This window comes from Vanessa tameamea, chromosome 12, assembly GCF_037043105.1.
Source record: "Vanessa tameamea isolate UH-Manoa-2023 chromosome 12, ilVanTame1 primary haplotype, whole genome shotgun sequence".
NCBI classification, from domain to species: domain Eukaryota; kingdom Metazoa; phylum Arthropoda; class Insecta; order Lepidoptera; family Nymphalidae; genus Vanessa; species Vanessa tameamea.
Window position 1 is genome coordinate 10,193,786 of NC_087320.1, and position 17,058 is coordinate 10,210,843.

General features: G+C 35.4%; 1 protein-coding gene across 4 annotated transcripts in view; it reads left to right on the plus strand.

The window, feature by feature from the left end:
- Twin (twin) overlaps positions 1 to 17,058 on the plus strand; it is a 191,432-nt gene that overhangs the window by 166,797 nt on the left and 7,577 nt on the right. For 2 of the 4 annotated variants that reach the window (XM_026629557.2, XM_026629558.2), the window contains exons 5-11: positions 2,315 to 2,398; positions 10,598 to 10,755; positions 11,670 to 11,824; positions 13,239 to 13,390; positions 14,370 to 14,594; positions 15,806 to 15,977; positions 16,813 to 16,952. In XM_026629557.2, the coding sequence (XP_026485342.1) occupies positions 2,315 to 2,398; positions 10,598 to 10,755; positions 11,670 to 11,824; positions 13,239 to 13,390; positions 14,370 to 14,594; positions 15,806 to 15,977; positions 16,813 to 16,952 (1,086 nt within the window). Of the gene's footprint in view, positions 1 to 2,314; positions 2,399 to 10,002; positions 10,022 to 10,597; positions 10,756 to 11,669; positions 11,825 to 13,238; positions 13,391 to 14,369; positions 14,595 to 15,805; positions 15,978 to 16,812; positions 16,953 to 17,058 lie in introns of those variants that run through there. The other 2 variants (XM_026629559.2, XM_064216338.1) reach the window with 2 other exon arrangements.

The following is a 17,058-nucleotide window of genomic DNA, read 5'->3' on the forward strand; positions in this document are numbered from 1 at the left end:
GCATCAATTGTTTCATTGTTCCACAGTTTATGTTCGTGTCAATCAAAATGATAACTGTTCTTTTGTTTAATGTATTAGATTAATTCGTTTTTAATTTTAAATAGGCTACAATAGACATTTTTATGAGTTTTGTTTTAAATTGTTTGCTAGTATGATTTTTTAACAGTATACATACTATTAATCAAATATTTTAGAGACAGTTTATTTTAGTCAGATAAAACCGTTTATGTGTAAAGTACGTTTCAGAGTATCACCTAGGTAGGTTTTAGAATTCTTAGCACTAATTATGTTGCAGCACACATGCAAAAACATCAGCTAGACTGAATAATGGTATTCATGTATAAGTATTTATGTAATACATTTCAAAATATAACTTAAATTTGTACTTAGTACTTAGTATGCTCGACGCATTAAACCTTCTAAAAGATTGTCATGAAATCTACCGATATTTTGGAAATTAATATCTAAAAACTAAGACGACGTTTTCTTTTGTATTTAAACGTTTCATCATCGAAAGGAATGTGAGACGAATTGGAGTGACTCATGTTGGAGGTTTTTCTACCTTAGCTTTTCTGTGGGAACACCGCCAGCTGGTACAAATGGAACGTCTACGTCTATGTCCCGCATCACATCCGATGTCGCCAGAACAACGACCGCACTTTATTAAGTGATTTTACTTTGGCTCAGATTTCCTGAACAGAGTGTTCAGGAATTTTGTATCTTCATATTTATTTTTTCATCAAAATTATTTTTAATAATACGTAAATCCTGTAAGCTGCGCGTGGCTTTAATACATCCTCGTCATTTTTTTATAAAAATATATTTTAAAAAATACTCGGAGGTCAAGTCACGTGTCATGTATGAATTACGTATTTCATTAATCTCTGCCAAATTATTATTTTTAAAATATAAGTCATGGTCTCATTTAAATTCTAAATAGCAATAAATCATTATTTTATGCCATCGAACGATGAAAATTCCGTCAAAGTTTTGTCGACGTATTCTTTTATGTTCCTTTCTTAAAACCGGTCAATCAAAATGCACCTTTATAAGTAGGCTATTAAAAGCTTTTTTGAATTGCCATTTTATAGGATTAAATAAAATATAAAGCTACAAACACTTAAGACTGTAGATTCTACCGAAAATTACCGACAGGAAAGTAATTACTCTTTTCCACCAATTGTATTTCAAAGTTGCTTAGTTAAAGCCAATGAATACTTGTGATTAAAAGATTTCATCGTGGTTCACGACCTACTTGACAATCGTACGTTTAATTTCACAGATGATTCCTTATTCTGTACCGAATGAAGTATTACTTTTTTACATGGCGTCGTTCAACTATTAATATAAATCAAACATGGATGATTTACCATGCGATTAAATTTTTTTGCCACTTACTGAAATACGAAACTACGATATTATTGCTATGGAATTGATTGCAAATAACTTCTTAGGAATACAGACGCACGATTTACGATTTCGTTACAATAACGGTAGCTTTTTGCCGGTGATCGCAAATGAATTTTTTGCTTCCACCCGAAAGTTGAACAGTAACAGACATTCGATTAATGCTTCCAGCTTCGTTACAGGGGTATTGTTGCTAAGCCGACGAACCCGATTAATGTTTTCGGCTGGCTTTTCGGATTGTACGATGTTATCCAGGAAACCGACTGTATTGTACGCCAACTTTATGTTCCAACTTGTTATAACAATAGTAATTAATTTATGCTCTTATCTTTGCCAATTAATATATTTGAATGTCATATCAAGTTTTTGTATTTGTTGATTTTCATGCTACATCCTACACAATTATTATATTGTATTGAATTAATATACAAAGGTATGGCAATTGAATTTATAAAAGATAAGATACTACTGAGATACTTGTTATGAACTTGGGTTTATTTATTTTCTTTTAGAATGACAATTCCAAAGTGGTTATAAAAATGTCCTTTAATAAAGTATATTTTGATGTTATTTGGTTTGAATACATTTGGAAGACAAAGTTCACTACAAATCTTTCGAAGACTTATATAGCGAGTTTATATACAGGGACAAAATATCTTTTACAAAAGGCTGGGAGATTTCATTTCTATTCTTTATTGTTTGTATGTATGTGTGTGTGTGTAATATATATTTCTTACAAAGTCAATACCTATTAGAGGTTATCTATTAGAGGTCAAGATCTATTAGCTAATCTGCCAAAATTACGCAATCTTAACGCTTTTACTAAATAAATTGATGGTGTAAGTTTACAATTTAAATAATCAATCAATGTACATATTTGAATAAGTTCTAGTTTATTTCAAAATAGTTAATTTTGTTACAGTAACTGCCACCCAACCACCGCAGAGGCCTTGGATACCGTTGACGCGACCGAACAGGACTCGCCCGACTTGTAAGTACATCGAATTCTTATTTTGAACATCTGTGTCAATGTCGGACGTTTTGAGATAAAAGTTGTGTCGTCCTGTCCGATTTCGGCCACGGCGGACTGAAGGGAGACCAGCCAACAACGTAGGACAGATTATAGAGCTAGAATGTGTGCGCAAATACAGGTGCACTCTATATCTGTATCCATCTTATGGAAAATAAGAGATGGAATGGCAAACCCGCCACGACCGAAAAGAATTAAGACGCAGGACCGACGGCTTTACGTGCTTTCCGAGGCACTGGAGTATATACACAATCAAATTCCAGACTATGAGCTGTTACTGAGTATATTTCGATAGAAAACGCATAAACTTATTTCGGTCCGACCTGGAGTTAGAACCCAACGTCTTGACATCGGCTGATTGAGCTACTAGCCCAACGAGACGAGATAAATGTTACGAATACCTAACATTAAAGCTTCACATAAAAGGGATATTTTTTCTTTTAGTTGGTTACATCGGTTTGTTTAATCATATATCGGATTGAATTTTGTCAATTATTCTCAAACTACTTTCAATCAATATCTTAAGCTGAAAATTTGTCCTCACTTAGAGATGATAATAATATAATCTATTATGAAAAAATAGGAGTATTTTTTAAAGTTTTTTTACATATACATACGAGTATATTTCAATAATATAATGATATAAGCTAAACAGCAACCGTATAACTGTATACGTATCATACAAATGCATTTATAATTCCTTCGGTAAACTGTATAACTCGAGCAGCTTTTCAATATAATAGAAGAACTAGCAGATGGAATAATTAAAACACCCGCAGCCGGTATCAATTATCTACAACGTTAATTGTATATAAAACCGCAGAATGTTATTAAAAAGCGTTAATAGAATGATCGAGAACGAGTTCTGTCATTAATAATGTGTTAGTGGCACGTATGGGTGCGGCGTATGCGGTTAACCATAAATAAACTAGCAGGGACCGCCCTCAGACCGTACATCCTCATACACGTTCGGTAACATCGCATGTATGGGAGGTATCCTGATCGTAACTTCGCTCATCATTGTAATAATTCAGCTCCGATGCACAGCGGACTTGGGAATCTTGCTCGGTGTTTCGGTCCAATTCGATACGTCTTTATTTAAATCGATATAGACTTTACCCATCTTTATAATATAAACGGTGATTTTAAATAAAGAATATCGAAAATTGATTTAATAACGTGTGGTTTAAATCGAGTTTTCTTTCCAAGAACGTAATAAGTAGCAAGTAATGAAATGTATGCTTGTATTATAAGGACGTATAAATAAAGTTTCTATTAACGTCGTTTTATCTGTACAGGATGACTCAGTGGACTTTTCTATGCTTTGCGGCGAAGGCAGATTTATGTTTATCCACCTACTTTTAATGGATAAAGTATGGATGATAATTAAGCAGAGATGGCCCAGTGGTTAGAATACATTAATCTTAACCTAAGATTGTAGGTTCAAATTTGGCATGCACTATTCAATTTATTTATTTGTGTTTATAATTCGTCTCTTTATTCCGGTACTATCGTGTAGAAAGCTTTACGTGTCATATGAAAATCTTTCATATCTCTCGCGTTAGAACAGCAGAGAGCAGTATTTGTCAGCTTGCAGCTCCAAACCTCAAAAAGGAGAGGAGGAAGTTACCAGCGGCCCAATAACAGGATGTTAGTTTTATTAATAATGGAGCAGTATTCTCGATCAAGGAAGAACGTCTCTGCTTACTATAATATATACTATACTTACTTTTTTATTATTAGTCAGTTTTAACTTTATGTATCTAATAAAAAACGCGATAATAATATGCAATGTCAAATTCAATTACTATAAATCAACCGCAACTTAAAGATAGCGTACATAATTGATCAATAGAGCGTAAGGCATAAATTGCTTAAATCTTCAATTGGCGTTGCATCCTGCGTCTAACCACTGAAGCGATCGCATTCAGAACGAAGATGCATTATACTGTTGGATACATTCTAAATGAGAATGTATCATTGTATACAACGTGATAAGAGTTACGAAGCGTACCTTAAATATATGTAAACTTTCTCATTTGTAGTTTAAACGCTGGAACGAAACTTGGCTGGTTTTTGTATGAATAAATGGGTTAGACTCGTACGTACTATTAAGTCTATATATTTATTTATTAAATACATAATTTAATAAAAATTAAATCTAAAGATCGATGGTGGGAGACCATGTATGAAATTCAGATTTAATATAAGAAATGTTTACCATAAAATATTAAGAAACATGTATATCATGTTTGAATTAATTAATTACTTTATTTTTTAGCCAATGTAACTCGGGATGATGTAAAGATTTTAACGATACTACTACGATGGATGGCCCAAACAGATTTGGAGTATCGTTAAAATCTTCACCCGTTTCGCATAGTTTTTTTCGTGGAATAAAATTGTAGTCGAGATCATATTATCTTCTAAACTATTCATTCAAATGTTTTAAGACAATTATCGCAAACTGATGCATTACGATCAAAAAAATGATTTGCCTGCATTTTCTACAAATAAAACGAAATATAATTATATAAAATATAAAACGAAACACCTGAAAAAGATTAATTAATTATTATGAACGAATTCTAATTACTTTGTGGTAACTAATACCAATTAGGTATAAAGATTTCCGGTAATGTTACCCCACTATTTTATTTGCATTGTACATACATTCGCAATTGTCCGTCGTGATCAAAGTGAACTTTTTGTACAGTTCGCTATTTGGAAAACGAAAAGGATATCGTTATATGAGTCATTGTTGCTACGAACTATTTCAATTACAATTATTCATGGATTACATTAATCGTCAATCAAATAGACGAAATATAAAGTCTATATAGTCTTATAAAAATATATCGAGTTCTAGTTCTTGAACAGAAATTATAAAATACATCAAACGAATTAAACGTAGTTAGATTAAATTCCGTTTAGGTGAGTTTTTTAAAGAAAATGTGGAGGATACCTCCTAATATTGTTCATTTTAAGCTGTTTTCTGTGTGTGTGTATTTTGTTCTAGTGTGTTTGTGGAAATAAATGTTTTGAAATTCGCTCCCACAAGTATAGGTTGTTTGTGTTTATGATGTTTTCGATCGCCCCCGAACATGTGATACAAATGCAAATTTAATATTTCAAAAATATAGTTTCGCTTGCCCCAGTTTGAGCTCTCGATCTTATACAGAAACAATCCTATACTTTATTCAAGTGGGCTTCTTTTTATATTGGTTGGCGAACGGTTAATGGGCCAACTGATAGTAGGTGTTCACGAACGCCCATTGGTGTTTTAAAAAATATTAACCATTCCTTACGTCACGAATAGGCCACTAACCTTGGGAGCTAAGATGTTATATCCCTAGTGCCTGTAGTTACTCTGGCTCACCCATCAAACCGGAACACAAGTATTCTAAGTATTGCTGATTCACGATAGAATATCTGTTGAGTATGTCGTACCTAAATAGAAGGGCTTGCATGAAGCCCTACCATCAAGTAAAACATGAACATTAAAGCACTCTTTTTCAAACACGCATTAATGTATACGTTCAAATTTTTATACCCTTCTTTGACATCACAAAATATATAATTGTACATTTTTACCGTCTGTATGAATAGAGCAATGTATCTTGGTTATTAATGACATCCAAAAATGGTTTTCTCGGTTTACAGATACATATAATATATATTTATTGTTATAGTATTTATTAATCTTAACAAAATATAATTTGTTACAGGACAAGAGAATGTTAGAAGGCCGATTCGTTTCAAAGTTTAATAATACGATATTTAGTGACTTGATCGAATTTGAACGTAACGAATTTGAGAATTCTATATACTGGTGTCTTATTGCATAAGGCGTATCTATTTCGTCAATATAATACATTGTACCTAACTTACATAGTATGATGTAAATGAAAGAGAACTACCTATTGCTTACTTCTATGTCTACACAGACATCGTTTTTTTTCAGTCAGGTTATTATAAGGTTATATAATTTATTTAAATTTAAATATATATTATTATATACTCTAGATATCTATATTCATGTTCTCGTTTCAAATCGCAGTCAATTAACACTTTCCTCCTTTTACATTTGAACACCAATGTGTCTTCTCATTTTTCTTCCTTTATTTTCTTGTACCTTCCCAAGGAGTTTGGGTATTTTCTTGTGAGATCATAGCTCATTGCTTTAGCTTTAGTACATAGAAAGGTCGTATGAAATAACAAGAGAGCCATTGTAACTACAGACACAAGGGACATAACCTCGTAGTTTCCAAGGTCGGTGGCGCATTGGCGGTTTGAGAAATGGGTAAAATTTCTTACAGCGCCAGTCTATCGGCAGTTGTGACCACTTACCATCGCCCATGTGACCCATTTGCCAGTCCGCTTAACAATGCTATTAAAAAACCACAGTTTTATTGACATTTATTATAAATAATAATTATATCGATATTTTATTGTTTTCGACGAAACAAGTAAAGACTTTAATTTTTAAGAAATTAATATTTGAAAAATTGTAACGTTAATTTCTATTGACACGTTTAATTTTAAATAATAAGTATTTTTTTTAAATATTCGGATCGCATCGGTAAGCTTTCTCATTACATAATCAACAAATAACCCGCTGGTCGTTAGGTAGGTAGGTACTGATACGCATGATCGGCACAAATTGAATAGATAATAATCGTTAAACGATATCCCTTTTTTGTTCGACTCCGATACAATTACACTCAATCAAGCTCACGGTCAAATGGTTCAGGAAGAGAGGAAATGCCCTCCGCAGGCCATTCGGGGAAACAATGCACAATGCGAGACATTGACTGCGACCTCCTCGCATCCGTGAATTTGCGATCTACATATATTTCGTTTCACCAATCGTTTTTAGTATCGATATTCACTCTAAACTAATACATTATTTACGTTGAATGTTATGATCATCTTCAAGTTGTTATTAGATATACGAGTCTCAAAATTTAAAACCTGTTACGACACAATATAAGAACTACATGTACATTTTTATATGTCACGGTGTAAATTTTCGAGTTGGTAGGTTGCAGCAAACAAAAAGTTTAAAACAATCAGAATATAATCTAAATATTTGTATATTATATTAATAGGACGCCTAGGTGCGCGGTATCGAACTCACTATTTAATGTTTTTATGACAGTCAATTAAATTTCATTAACTTAATTATAATTAATCGAGTTCAAGATTATGCGTTAATAAAAATATATATGTTCATTTGTTTATTTTGTAAGGACATTTCAAATATATCTATGTAATTGCATCACCGAAATGCGGGTCGCGCCTTCTGCCATTATATTCATATGAGCCGAGACGCCGAACCGGGCGTGTTTGTTTTCATTGTTGATTACATTAAATAACAAATATATCTTACTTACGATACCGACAAAAAATAAGTTATAAATTATTCTTCTAATACAGCAAAAAATTATCAAAAAAAAATCGACGGAGAGTTCAGTAATCATTTAAATAAACATCAGTTTTAGACGGAGATTTATTTGCTTTATCAATAGCACGTTGATTTTTCGCGTAGAGCATTTCAGCATGTGCAAGTTCCCACGAAACTTCAAGCATATGTAGTCTTCATTTGTCGCATTTAAAATCGATAAAATCGACACGCTCGTATTTACGTGTTTTATTGTCCGGTTGTAAAAATACTTAGTCGCCTTTATTTACGTTTGCATCATGGCGATATTACTAATTTGAAATTATTTTATTATGTCGACCTTCCAGTATCATTGCTTTTTGTTCTTTTCGAGTGTGATTGATTACAACAAAAACGCTGTCCAGTTGCGTTTAAATTACATTGTGAGATAGTTGATGCCTCAATTAGTAGTCAAGAAAATTGCATGATACGACTCCATTAGCTGAAGGTGAAATCAATAGAGCAGCGGTCGACAACAGCAGGCGGCTCGGTCGTATCCCGACACTCACTAACTACGTCTTGTTAGCACCTATTGAGGTTCTTACGTCATATCGACGATCGCAGCGGTCTATGACCGAAGTCAGAACCTGCTCTAATGAGATTTTTGCATTGCCAATCTAAACGTACCTCTTAAATCTTTTTTAATGAGTCTCATTGAGTCTGCAAAAAGTTTATTCGACGCTGACGAATAGTTTCGAGTACGATATTGAAAATCGTTACACAAGCGTGACCGGTTCTCGAAACGGTATTAGTTCATTGTCTAATGAAATTTGAGGGTTTTACTGATATTAGGACAAAAGCGGAAAACAATGTTTGCTTAAAGTGAAACGTGATTATCGCATGAGTAAACATTGCCATTTCGGAGACGAGTCTTTGTTTCTTGAATTTTGGTTTGTATTAATCTAACAGTACTTTCTTATCTTGTGGTCTCGATCTTATTTGCCCTTATTCGACAGTTTGTATTAAATATGAAATATACCTGTGTCATTTCAATAAGTTTACGTCTATATTTATTTGCTATTGTAATCGTCTGATTCAAATGAAAAGTCATGTGTGTATTGTTTATTTGACAGAAGTCACTTATTATTGTGTATCGGCGATGGTGAGCTTTCGCTCGCTGTGTACATCGACTAAAAGTGATTATCAATGCGTGCATTGTTTTGCGACGTTTGGCATGTGCGCCGCGTCCCGTGCCTCCTCATCGAGCATACAATGGACGTCTTCGAAGCACGTGCTGCGGCCGTATTGATCGCAGCCGTGTGTCGCCAGGTGACGTCGACTTGGTGTCGATTAGCATGGATGCGAGCGTGCATCACGATTGCTATCAATTTGTCTTGACAGCGCCTCCGTCCCGATATTTTCGCACCGTCTCGACGTTTTGATTCTTCTCAAATGTATATATCTGTGTCGTTGAACTTTATTTAATTTATAATATTTCAAAATTTTCCATATTTAGTATGCGCAAAACGTTTGTGTGGTTGTCTCGATCACAGTAGAGAAGGTGACTTTGAAATAAACTGGATCACTTATTGATAATTTATTTTGGTTTTGAACGATATATTCGCACTTTGATGTCTACCGTGTGTCTTATATATATTACACGTGAATAAATATAAGTTAACTAAATTGAATGTTAAAATTTTGGGTACTTTTTAAATGAAATTGTTTTTATTTATTTTATCATTGTGTATCAGCACGAATGATTTTAAAACGGAAACATTATCGAATGTTTATCTAATTCTCGTGGGCTCGGTGCAATAACGTAATCGATTACGAGCTCAATCGTTTGTAATCGACTGTTCTGAAGCGTTTACGACATTACCACGTTCAACAATGTATCTAATAGACTTGAAATTACTAGCTCGAGGGATGCCCGTAGGTACTTAGCGCGACTGTTAAGCTTGTAACTAAACGGCTCATTTTCTCCGCTTACACGAAGGAACAGATGCAAAAAGGTATCATCATTAGGGCAAGTTAAGACACAGTTACAGTCGCGATAGTGTGCATGTCGAACGGTGGAGATTAGAAAAACCAAAGCTATTGTCGCGTGTCGCCGTACGGTCTGCCTGCAGCGTATGTGGACCGTAATATTAGTGCTGTTTTAATTGATGCTATTATTGTTATCGTTCTACAAGAACCGAGTGAGACATATAATTATTTAAAGACTTTATCGCACCTGAATATTTTCTACCACTTCTACTTTGATTACCCCCTTGGAAAACAAAAGTACTTTGATTAATAATAGTCCAGTCATTAAAAACATTTTGATACACATTTGATCCGAATACGCTATGTTATGTAAAGGGTAGGTAGGTACCACCCACTCATGAGAGATTCTACCGTTAAACAGCAATTCTTAATGTGTTACGATTTGAAGGGTAATTTAGCCGGTGTAACTACAGGTACAAGGGGCATAATATCTTGGCTCTCAAGGTTGGATGCGCATTGATGCTGTGAGGAATGGTTACTTTTTCTTACAGCGCCTATCAGCGTCTATGGGTGGTGGTGTCCACTAACAATCAAGACCTACCATGTGACCCGTGTGCTCGTCAACCGGGATCATATTAAAAAAAATATATAATATCACATTTAAAAAAAGAATATGCAGTTTTTCCCAATGTAATAATGACTGGACTGCAATTGCAAAAAGAGAAATGTAAACGTTACTACATATACTTTAATAATGTTTTTACTCAAGCGTAATTTATTTGTTTTAGGTATATTCACAGTAATGTGTTACAATGTTCTGTGCGACAAATACGCGACAAGACAGATGTACGGATACTGCCCTAGCTGGGCGCTCGAGTGGGACTACAGGAAGAAGGGCATACTCGACGAGATAAGACATTATTCAGCGGACATCATCAGCTTACAGGTCAGTAAGTTTAGGTGATTTATTAATAAAGAATGTTTGAACTCTTGTGATCACTTGAAGTGTGACTCTTGACATTTAATAAGAGGTGCCATTATTGCCATCAAAGTACTTCATATTTAATTTTTCCATAATGACTTTATTGTTTATCGAAGAAAAGAACTTTTTTATTTCATTTGAATACGACGAAAGCTAGAATACGACCCATAAACTTTAAATAGTACTTTTGAACTATATAATATAAAATAGAAATAGGTTTACATACTTTCAATATACTTTGAGATTTGATTTCATTTTATTGACTTTTACATAAAATAAGGAAGTACATTATCGAAAAAAAAATCTCAATCCTATTTGCTACATTGCATAATTTTCTTTTGTATTCAATGTAATATTTTGTATGTGTAAATGTTTATAGTATTCAATGTAATTATTTTTGTCGCAAGATTTATTCCAAAACAGGTTCATGGGCCTTGAGAACTCTTAGTTACATGTCTTGTCTATTGATATATGCATTCTGTCTAATTATGAATCGCGTTTCGTTTTCGAATTCGAGTTTATTAAATAAATATATATGTATCGTATTGCTGTTTAATCTGAATTTTAAACATTCTCATTAATGTGAACAATATTATAATTAGGCGTTAGTTTTTTTTATAAGAGCCGAGGACAACACGTGTGACTTTATCGCAAATTGTGGGTTCACACCCGGACAAGCACCACTCAGCTTTCACGTATTTTTTTTTTTTTATATATATCGGTGAGTCCGCTTCGAAGCAGCGTGATGGAATAGACTCCAAATATTCCTCAAGAGAAGAGGAGGACTCTGTCTTACTTTACTTGTTGTAGTATTTGTGTTAAAATATTTTTTTAATAAGAGTCGTATTAATTGATTTTTTTTTCTTTTCTATCTACAGGAAGTGGAAACGGATCAGTTCTACAATTTTTTTCTCCCGGAGCTGAAACAAGACGGCTACGACGGTATATTTTCCCCAAAATCACGCGCAAAAACAATGTCCGAATCAGAACGGAAATACGTTGACGGTTGCGCCATCTTCTTTAGATCTGCTAAGTAAGTCCATCCATCACATTATACTTAGTGCATATAGCGACCGAAGAATGTTGTTTTTGGATAATACAATAAATGAGCATATTCATTCATTTTTTAAATAACATTTAGTGATTTTAGTTTTGTTTAGTATACACAAATGCACTTGGTCGTAGGGCTTTGTGTAAGCCCGTCTGCTGCCAAGCAGCAATACTTGGTACTCTTGTGTTCCGGTTTGAAGGGTAAGAGAGCCAGTGTAATTTGGCAGACTCTCTTAGACCTGATCTCCGTTATTATAAAATTGAAGCCTCTGACATTATTGTCCTTTGGTTCACCTTTGAAATGTTTTTATAATAATTAAAATACGAGTCTTAAACAAGTGATGCTCAAACATAAACCTGTAAAAAGAATCGATAAACATCTTTGACTTGATAGACGTGCGATCATATCGTGATGATAAATGGGCATGGCTTTTGTAAGGCTTTAGTTGTAGGTAGATGTTATCATCGTCTCTTTGAAATTGTTAAAACCTTAATTAATTACTCATTTTGATTAGCTAATCTTTTTAAAATGGGGTTTGACATCGATTGTAACACCATATTACTTCACTTGGTGGAAGGGATTGTGAGTTCGTTGAAGTAGATACCACCCACTCAACACATTCTACCGCTAAGCAATACTTAGTACTGTGGCGTTCTGTTTTGTTGGGTGAATTAGTGTGAGTGTAACTGCGTGCATAAAATATGTATCATCTTAGTTCTCGTGGTTAGTGGCGCTCTGACGATGTGCCAATGTCTGTGGGCGATGATGGCCACTTACCATCAGTTGCACACTTGCCAGTCTGCTCAACTATTTGAGTGAATGCATTCCTGATAGATTTTTGACGGAATGGACGACGTAACTTTGAAGTTGCGATACATTTACGTCTTATAAATTACATTACAATATTATAATTTTGTGCTAAATTTGACTTTTTATAGATAAAAAAAAATCTGAGCTGTAACAAGCTGTACTACTCATGACCAAATGACAGGCGTTAAGAACGAATGTCTCAACTGCCGAACTTTATGACACAACTTTATGAGTATTTTTTAAATTTTATATTGGTTATTAAGATTAAGATAGTTCTCGGTAGAATCTACATTCCGAACTGGTGGTAGCTTCATTTAATACAGTTTTGTGAAATGACTATTCAAACGTGCTCGTAAAAAAACTATTTGAATAAAGTGTATTTTGATTTTGATTTCCGTTGCGACTAAACGAAGACGTAAATGTCATCCTTAACATAACCAAAACCTGTGATATAGGTTGGTGGTAACTTTTATTAATGAACATTTCAAGGCCACTCTTATCGAAGCTCTCGAACAAGATAAATGATTTTCCTTTAAACTTGACGTATAATTTTGTGTTGTTTAAAGTTTTATATTTTTTTTAACAGATTCTCATTAGTAAAGGAACATCTAATCGAATTTAATCAACTCGCAATGGCGAATAGCGAAGGTTCGGATAACATGTTGAACCGAGTGATGCCGAAAGACAACATTGGTCTAGCCGCGCTATTAAAGACCAAGGAAGCGGCGTGGGAAAACGGTAAAGACGGTTTAATCAAAACTTTTTTTTACGCAACTTTTTTGTTAGACGATTAATTTTAATGAAAGTACAACCAAGTTATCTATAACTCGTTACATCAAGTTTATTGTGAGAATAAAAAGTTAAAACTTATTATTAATTGGTAGCAACTCCAAATAATAAGACCTGTTCTGATGTTATGTAAGAATATTTTTTGTGGTTCAACAGTATTATGACTATGACATAAGACTTTATGCGGTTCTTTGAGAATTATAGAAATTAGACGGAGGTACATATTTTTATAATAATAAAATTTACAAATTACATACACATTAACAGCCTGTAAATTTCCCACTGCTGGTCTAAGGGCGTGGATCCATGTCTACGGTGCGGCGCCGTTTGCCGTGCAACGGCGTCGTGTACCGGCACGTGCTCACTATTTTTGTGTTGTCAGTTGCATAGTGCGGTAATTTTTTGCATAAAATGGCGGACGATTTAGATTTAGACTTTTTGATTTCACTAGTGGAAGCACGTCCCGTTTGGTATACGTGTTGAGTGGGGTGCCGGTACATGACGCCGTGGCGCGGCACGGCGCCGCGCCATCTGCCGGCGGCGGTGCCGTACCGTTGCACGGCAAATGGCGCCGCACCGTAGACATGGGTCCACGCCCTAAGGCCTCCTCTCCCTTTGAGGAGAAGTTTTGGAGCATATTCCACCACGCTGCTCCAATGCGGGTTGGTGGAATACATATGTGGCAGAATTTCGTTGAAATTAGACACATGCTGGTTTCTTTACGACGTTTTCCTTCACCGCCGAGCACAAGATGAATTATAACAAATTAAGCACATGAAAATTCAGTGGTGCTTGCTTGGGTTTGAACCCGAAATTACCGGTTAAGATGCATGCGTTCTAACCACTGGGCCATCTCGGCTCTTAATTAGATTTAAAAATATGTTATATTGTAATAAGCTGAGCTAATATTCAATTCTATGAATTCCAGGTATACCAACAGACTCATCAACGCTCGCACAACCAATAGTAGTGTGCACCGCACACATACATTGGGACCCAGAATTCTGTGACGTTAAATTGATACAAACTATGATGCTCAGTAATGAACTGAGATCCATTTTAGACGATTCCGCGAGAACTCTTCGCCTGTCGGGAATGAAGGACAATGTGCAGCTATTGCTGTGTGGGGACTTTAACTCTCTGCCAGATAGTGGTAAGTTTTTTGGACTCTTAATTTAACGGTGGTACTTCAGATATGACGATTTCGTCCTGATCAGTTTTGACCGCGAGAACCATTCTTAAGAGGGACTAATCAACTGCGCGTGACAAATTATTTCGCACAAGGGCACTTTCATAATCTGACGGAAAGGAAAATCCAAGTTGACGACTTCTGTGGTCGAGTAGTGTGTACACCGGTTTTCAGGGAAACGCCACTCCGAGGTCCTGGGTTCGATTCCCGGCCGAGTCGATGTAGAAAAAGTTCATTAGTTTTCTATATTGTCTTGGGTCTGGGCGTATGTGGTATCGTCGTTACTTCTTATTTTCCATAACACAAGTGCTTTAACACTTTAGCTACTTTTATTGGGATCAGAGTAATGTATGTGATGTTGTCCAATATTTAAAATTTTTTTAAAAAAAGTCAAATGGAAGGAGACCGGCGTCAACGGCTTTACTTGTAGCCCAGTAAAGGGTCGTGCAGTGACCATTATCTTTGAAGTTTTTCTATCTCTAAAACCCAAGGGTTCGTAATTCTGTTCTCCAGTATAGAGCTCGTAATCTAAGCAAGGGTACAAGGAACTTAAGAATTTAGAGTCCATTGTTAGGGAATGTAACGTAGTGCTTGTGCCATTTACAGTGCTAATGTCTGTGGCCAATTGTGACTACTTACCATCAAATAGACCATTTACACCTCCGCTTTCTTACTTTAAGTTAAGGAACTAAACTTGTTCAATTTATACTTAAAATCGTAACTTAACATTTTCTTATATATGCCATATGTGTATCTCAGAATAGTTTGGAAGTACCTACATCAGCTATTAATAATAACATTTTAACTGTATATATTTATACACTTTAAATTAGTACATTTAGTTTAGTGCGACGAAATAGTCAAGATACATTAAAATATATAATTACAGACAGCATCGTTAGTTAGGGTCACGAGCGCCTCGGGCAATATTTGAACTTTGCACAATACAAAACACATATTTTCTGGGCAGGGAAACAATACGACACGCCTTTCCTAATTTATTTTATTTGTGTTATCGTAATGTTTTAATTTCGTAGGACTGCAAATTGTGTCACTGAATGTAACGTCAAAACTTAAAATCGGCCTACGAACTCGATGCATTATTCCCTTCGATAGAATGCGATAAATTCTATTGCAAATGAATATATATGTATCGAAACAAATCAATCTTCCAGGAGTTGTCGAGTTTCTATCGGCGGGTCGAGTGTCCGCGGATCATCGGGATTTCAAAGAATTGGGTTACGCGACGTCGTTAAGACGTATGCCCGGTTCGGAACATGAATTCACGCACAACTTCAAACTGGCCTCGGCCTACAGTGAAGACATCATGCCCTACACTAATTACACGTGAGTCTCCTTTGAAATATATTAAACTGGTAGTTCAGCTTTTGACGGTGGTTTAGATGACGTAAGTGATTTACAAGAACCAGTACCAGAATGGAAGCAATAGGAATTAGACTCTAATACATATTGATACGTTTGCTTTTTTGACTCTTAAAATGTCTTTTACGTCTTTCTTTCTTGCTAGTTATAAATTTTCCAATTAACTTGTACATGACTCGATCACTATTAATTATACAAAAAAAGAGTCTTAAATAAATCCATACAGAAAAATACATGTAATATGTTTTGTACACTGTACTACTGTAATGATCCGATTAAAATAAATTACTGGTAGGGAGCTACATTGTTCCTGAATTATAGGTATAAATTATATTTATATCGTACCATTTTCTTCATTAATAAATATTGAATAAAGTCTCGGAATATGCACACGATACAGTCTCATCGCTACTAACTCACTTCAGCATCACGACTATATCGATGCAAAAGCGCGCCCGTATCCGGGGAAAGAACGGAGGGATCGCCGGTACTGAACCGCGCTAGCGACCCGACGGGCGCGAGACGGTGTCGGGGACGTGAGGGAGCACGGCGGGCGACCGTCGCGACCGCGTCGCTGCAAAAAGTCGCCGCGGCCGAGCGGCTTTTGGCATAAAAATGTAGTTTATGTCCTTGGAGTTCAACCTTCATACCAAATTTCATCTTTGGTGTAGTGGTGTGGTCGTAAAATAGAAACAGACAGACAAACGGAGTTATTCTCACATTTATAATATTAGTATAGATAATTTCTTCTGCTATATAATGTTTTCAAACTGTTGACATAATAACGTTTACGTTACAGATTCGACTTCAAAGGCATCATCGACTACATCTTCTACAGCAAGCAGTCGATGACTCCCCTGGGGCTCCTGGGCCCGCTGTCGCAGGACTGGTTCCGCGAGCACAAGGTGGTCGGCTGTCCCCACCCGCACATACCCTCAGGTGAACATTATGTTTAGTAGTTAGTCCATGTGTGTATCTAAATGATTGACTCGTATGTATTGGGGCTTGCTTCCAAATCCTGGCTCGGTCCAGTATTAATCCATTG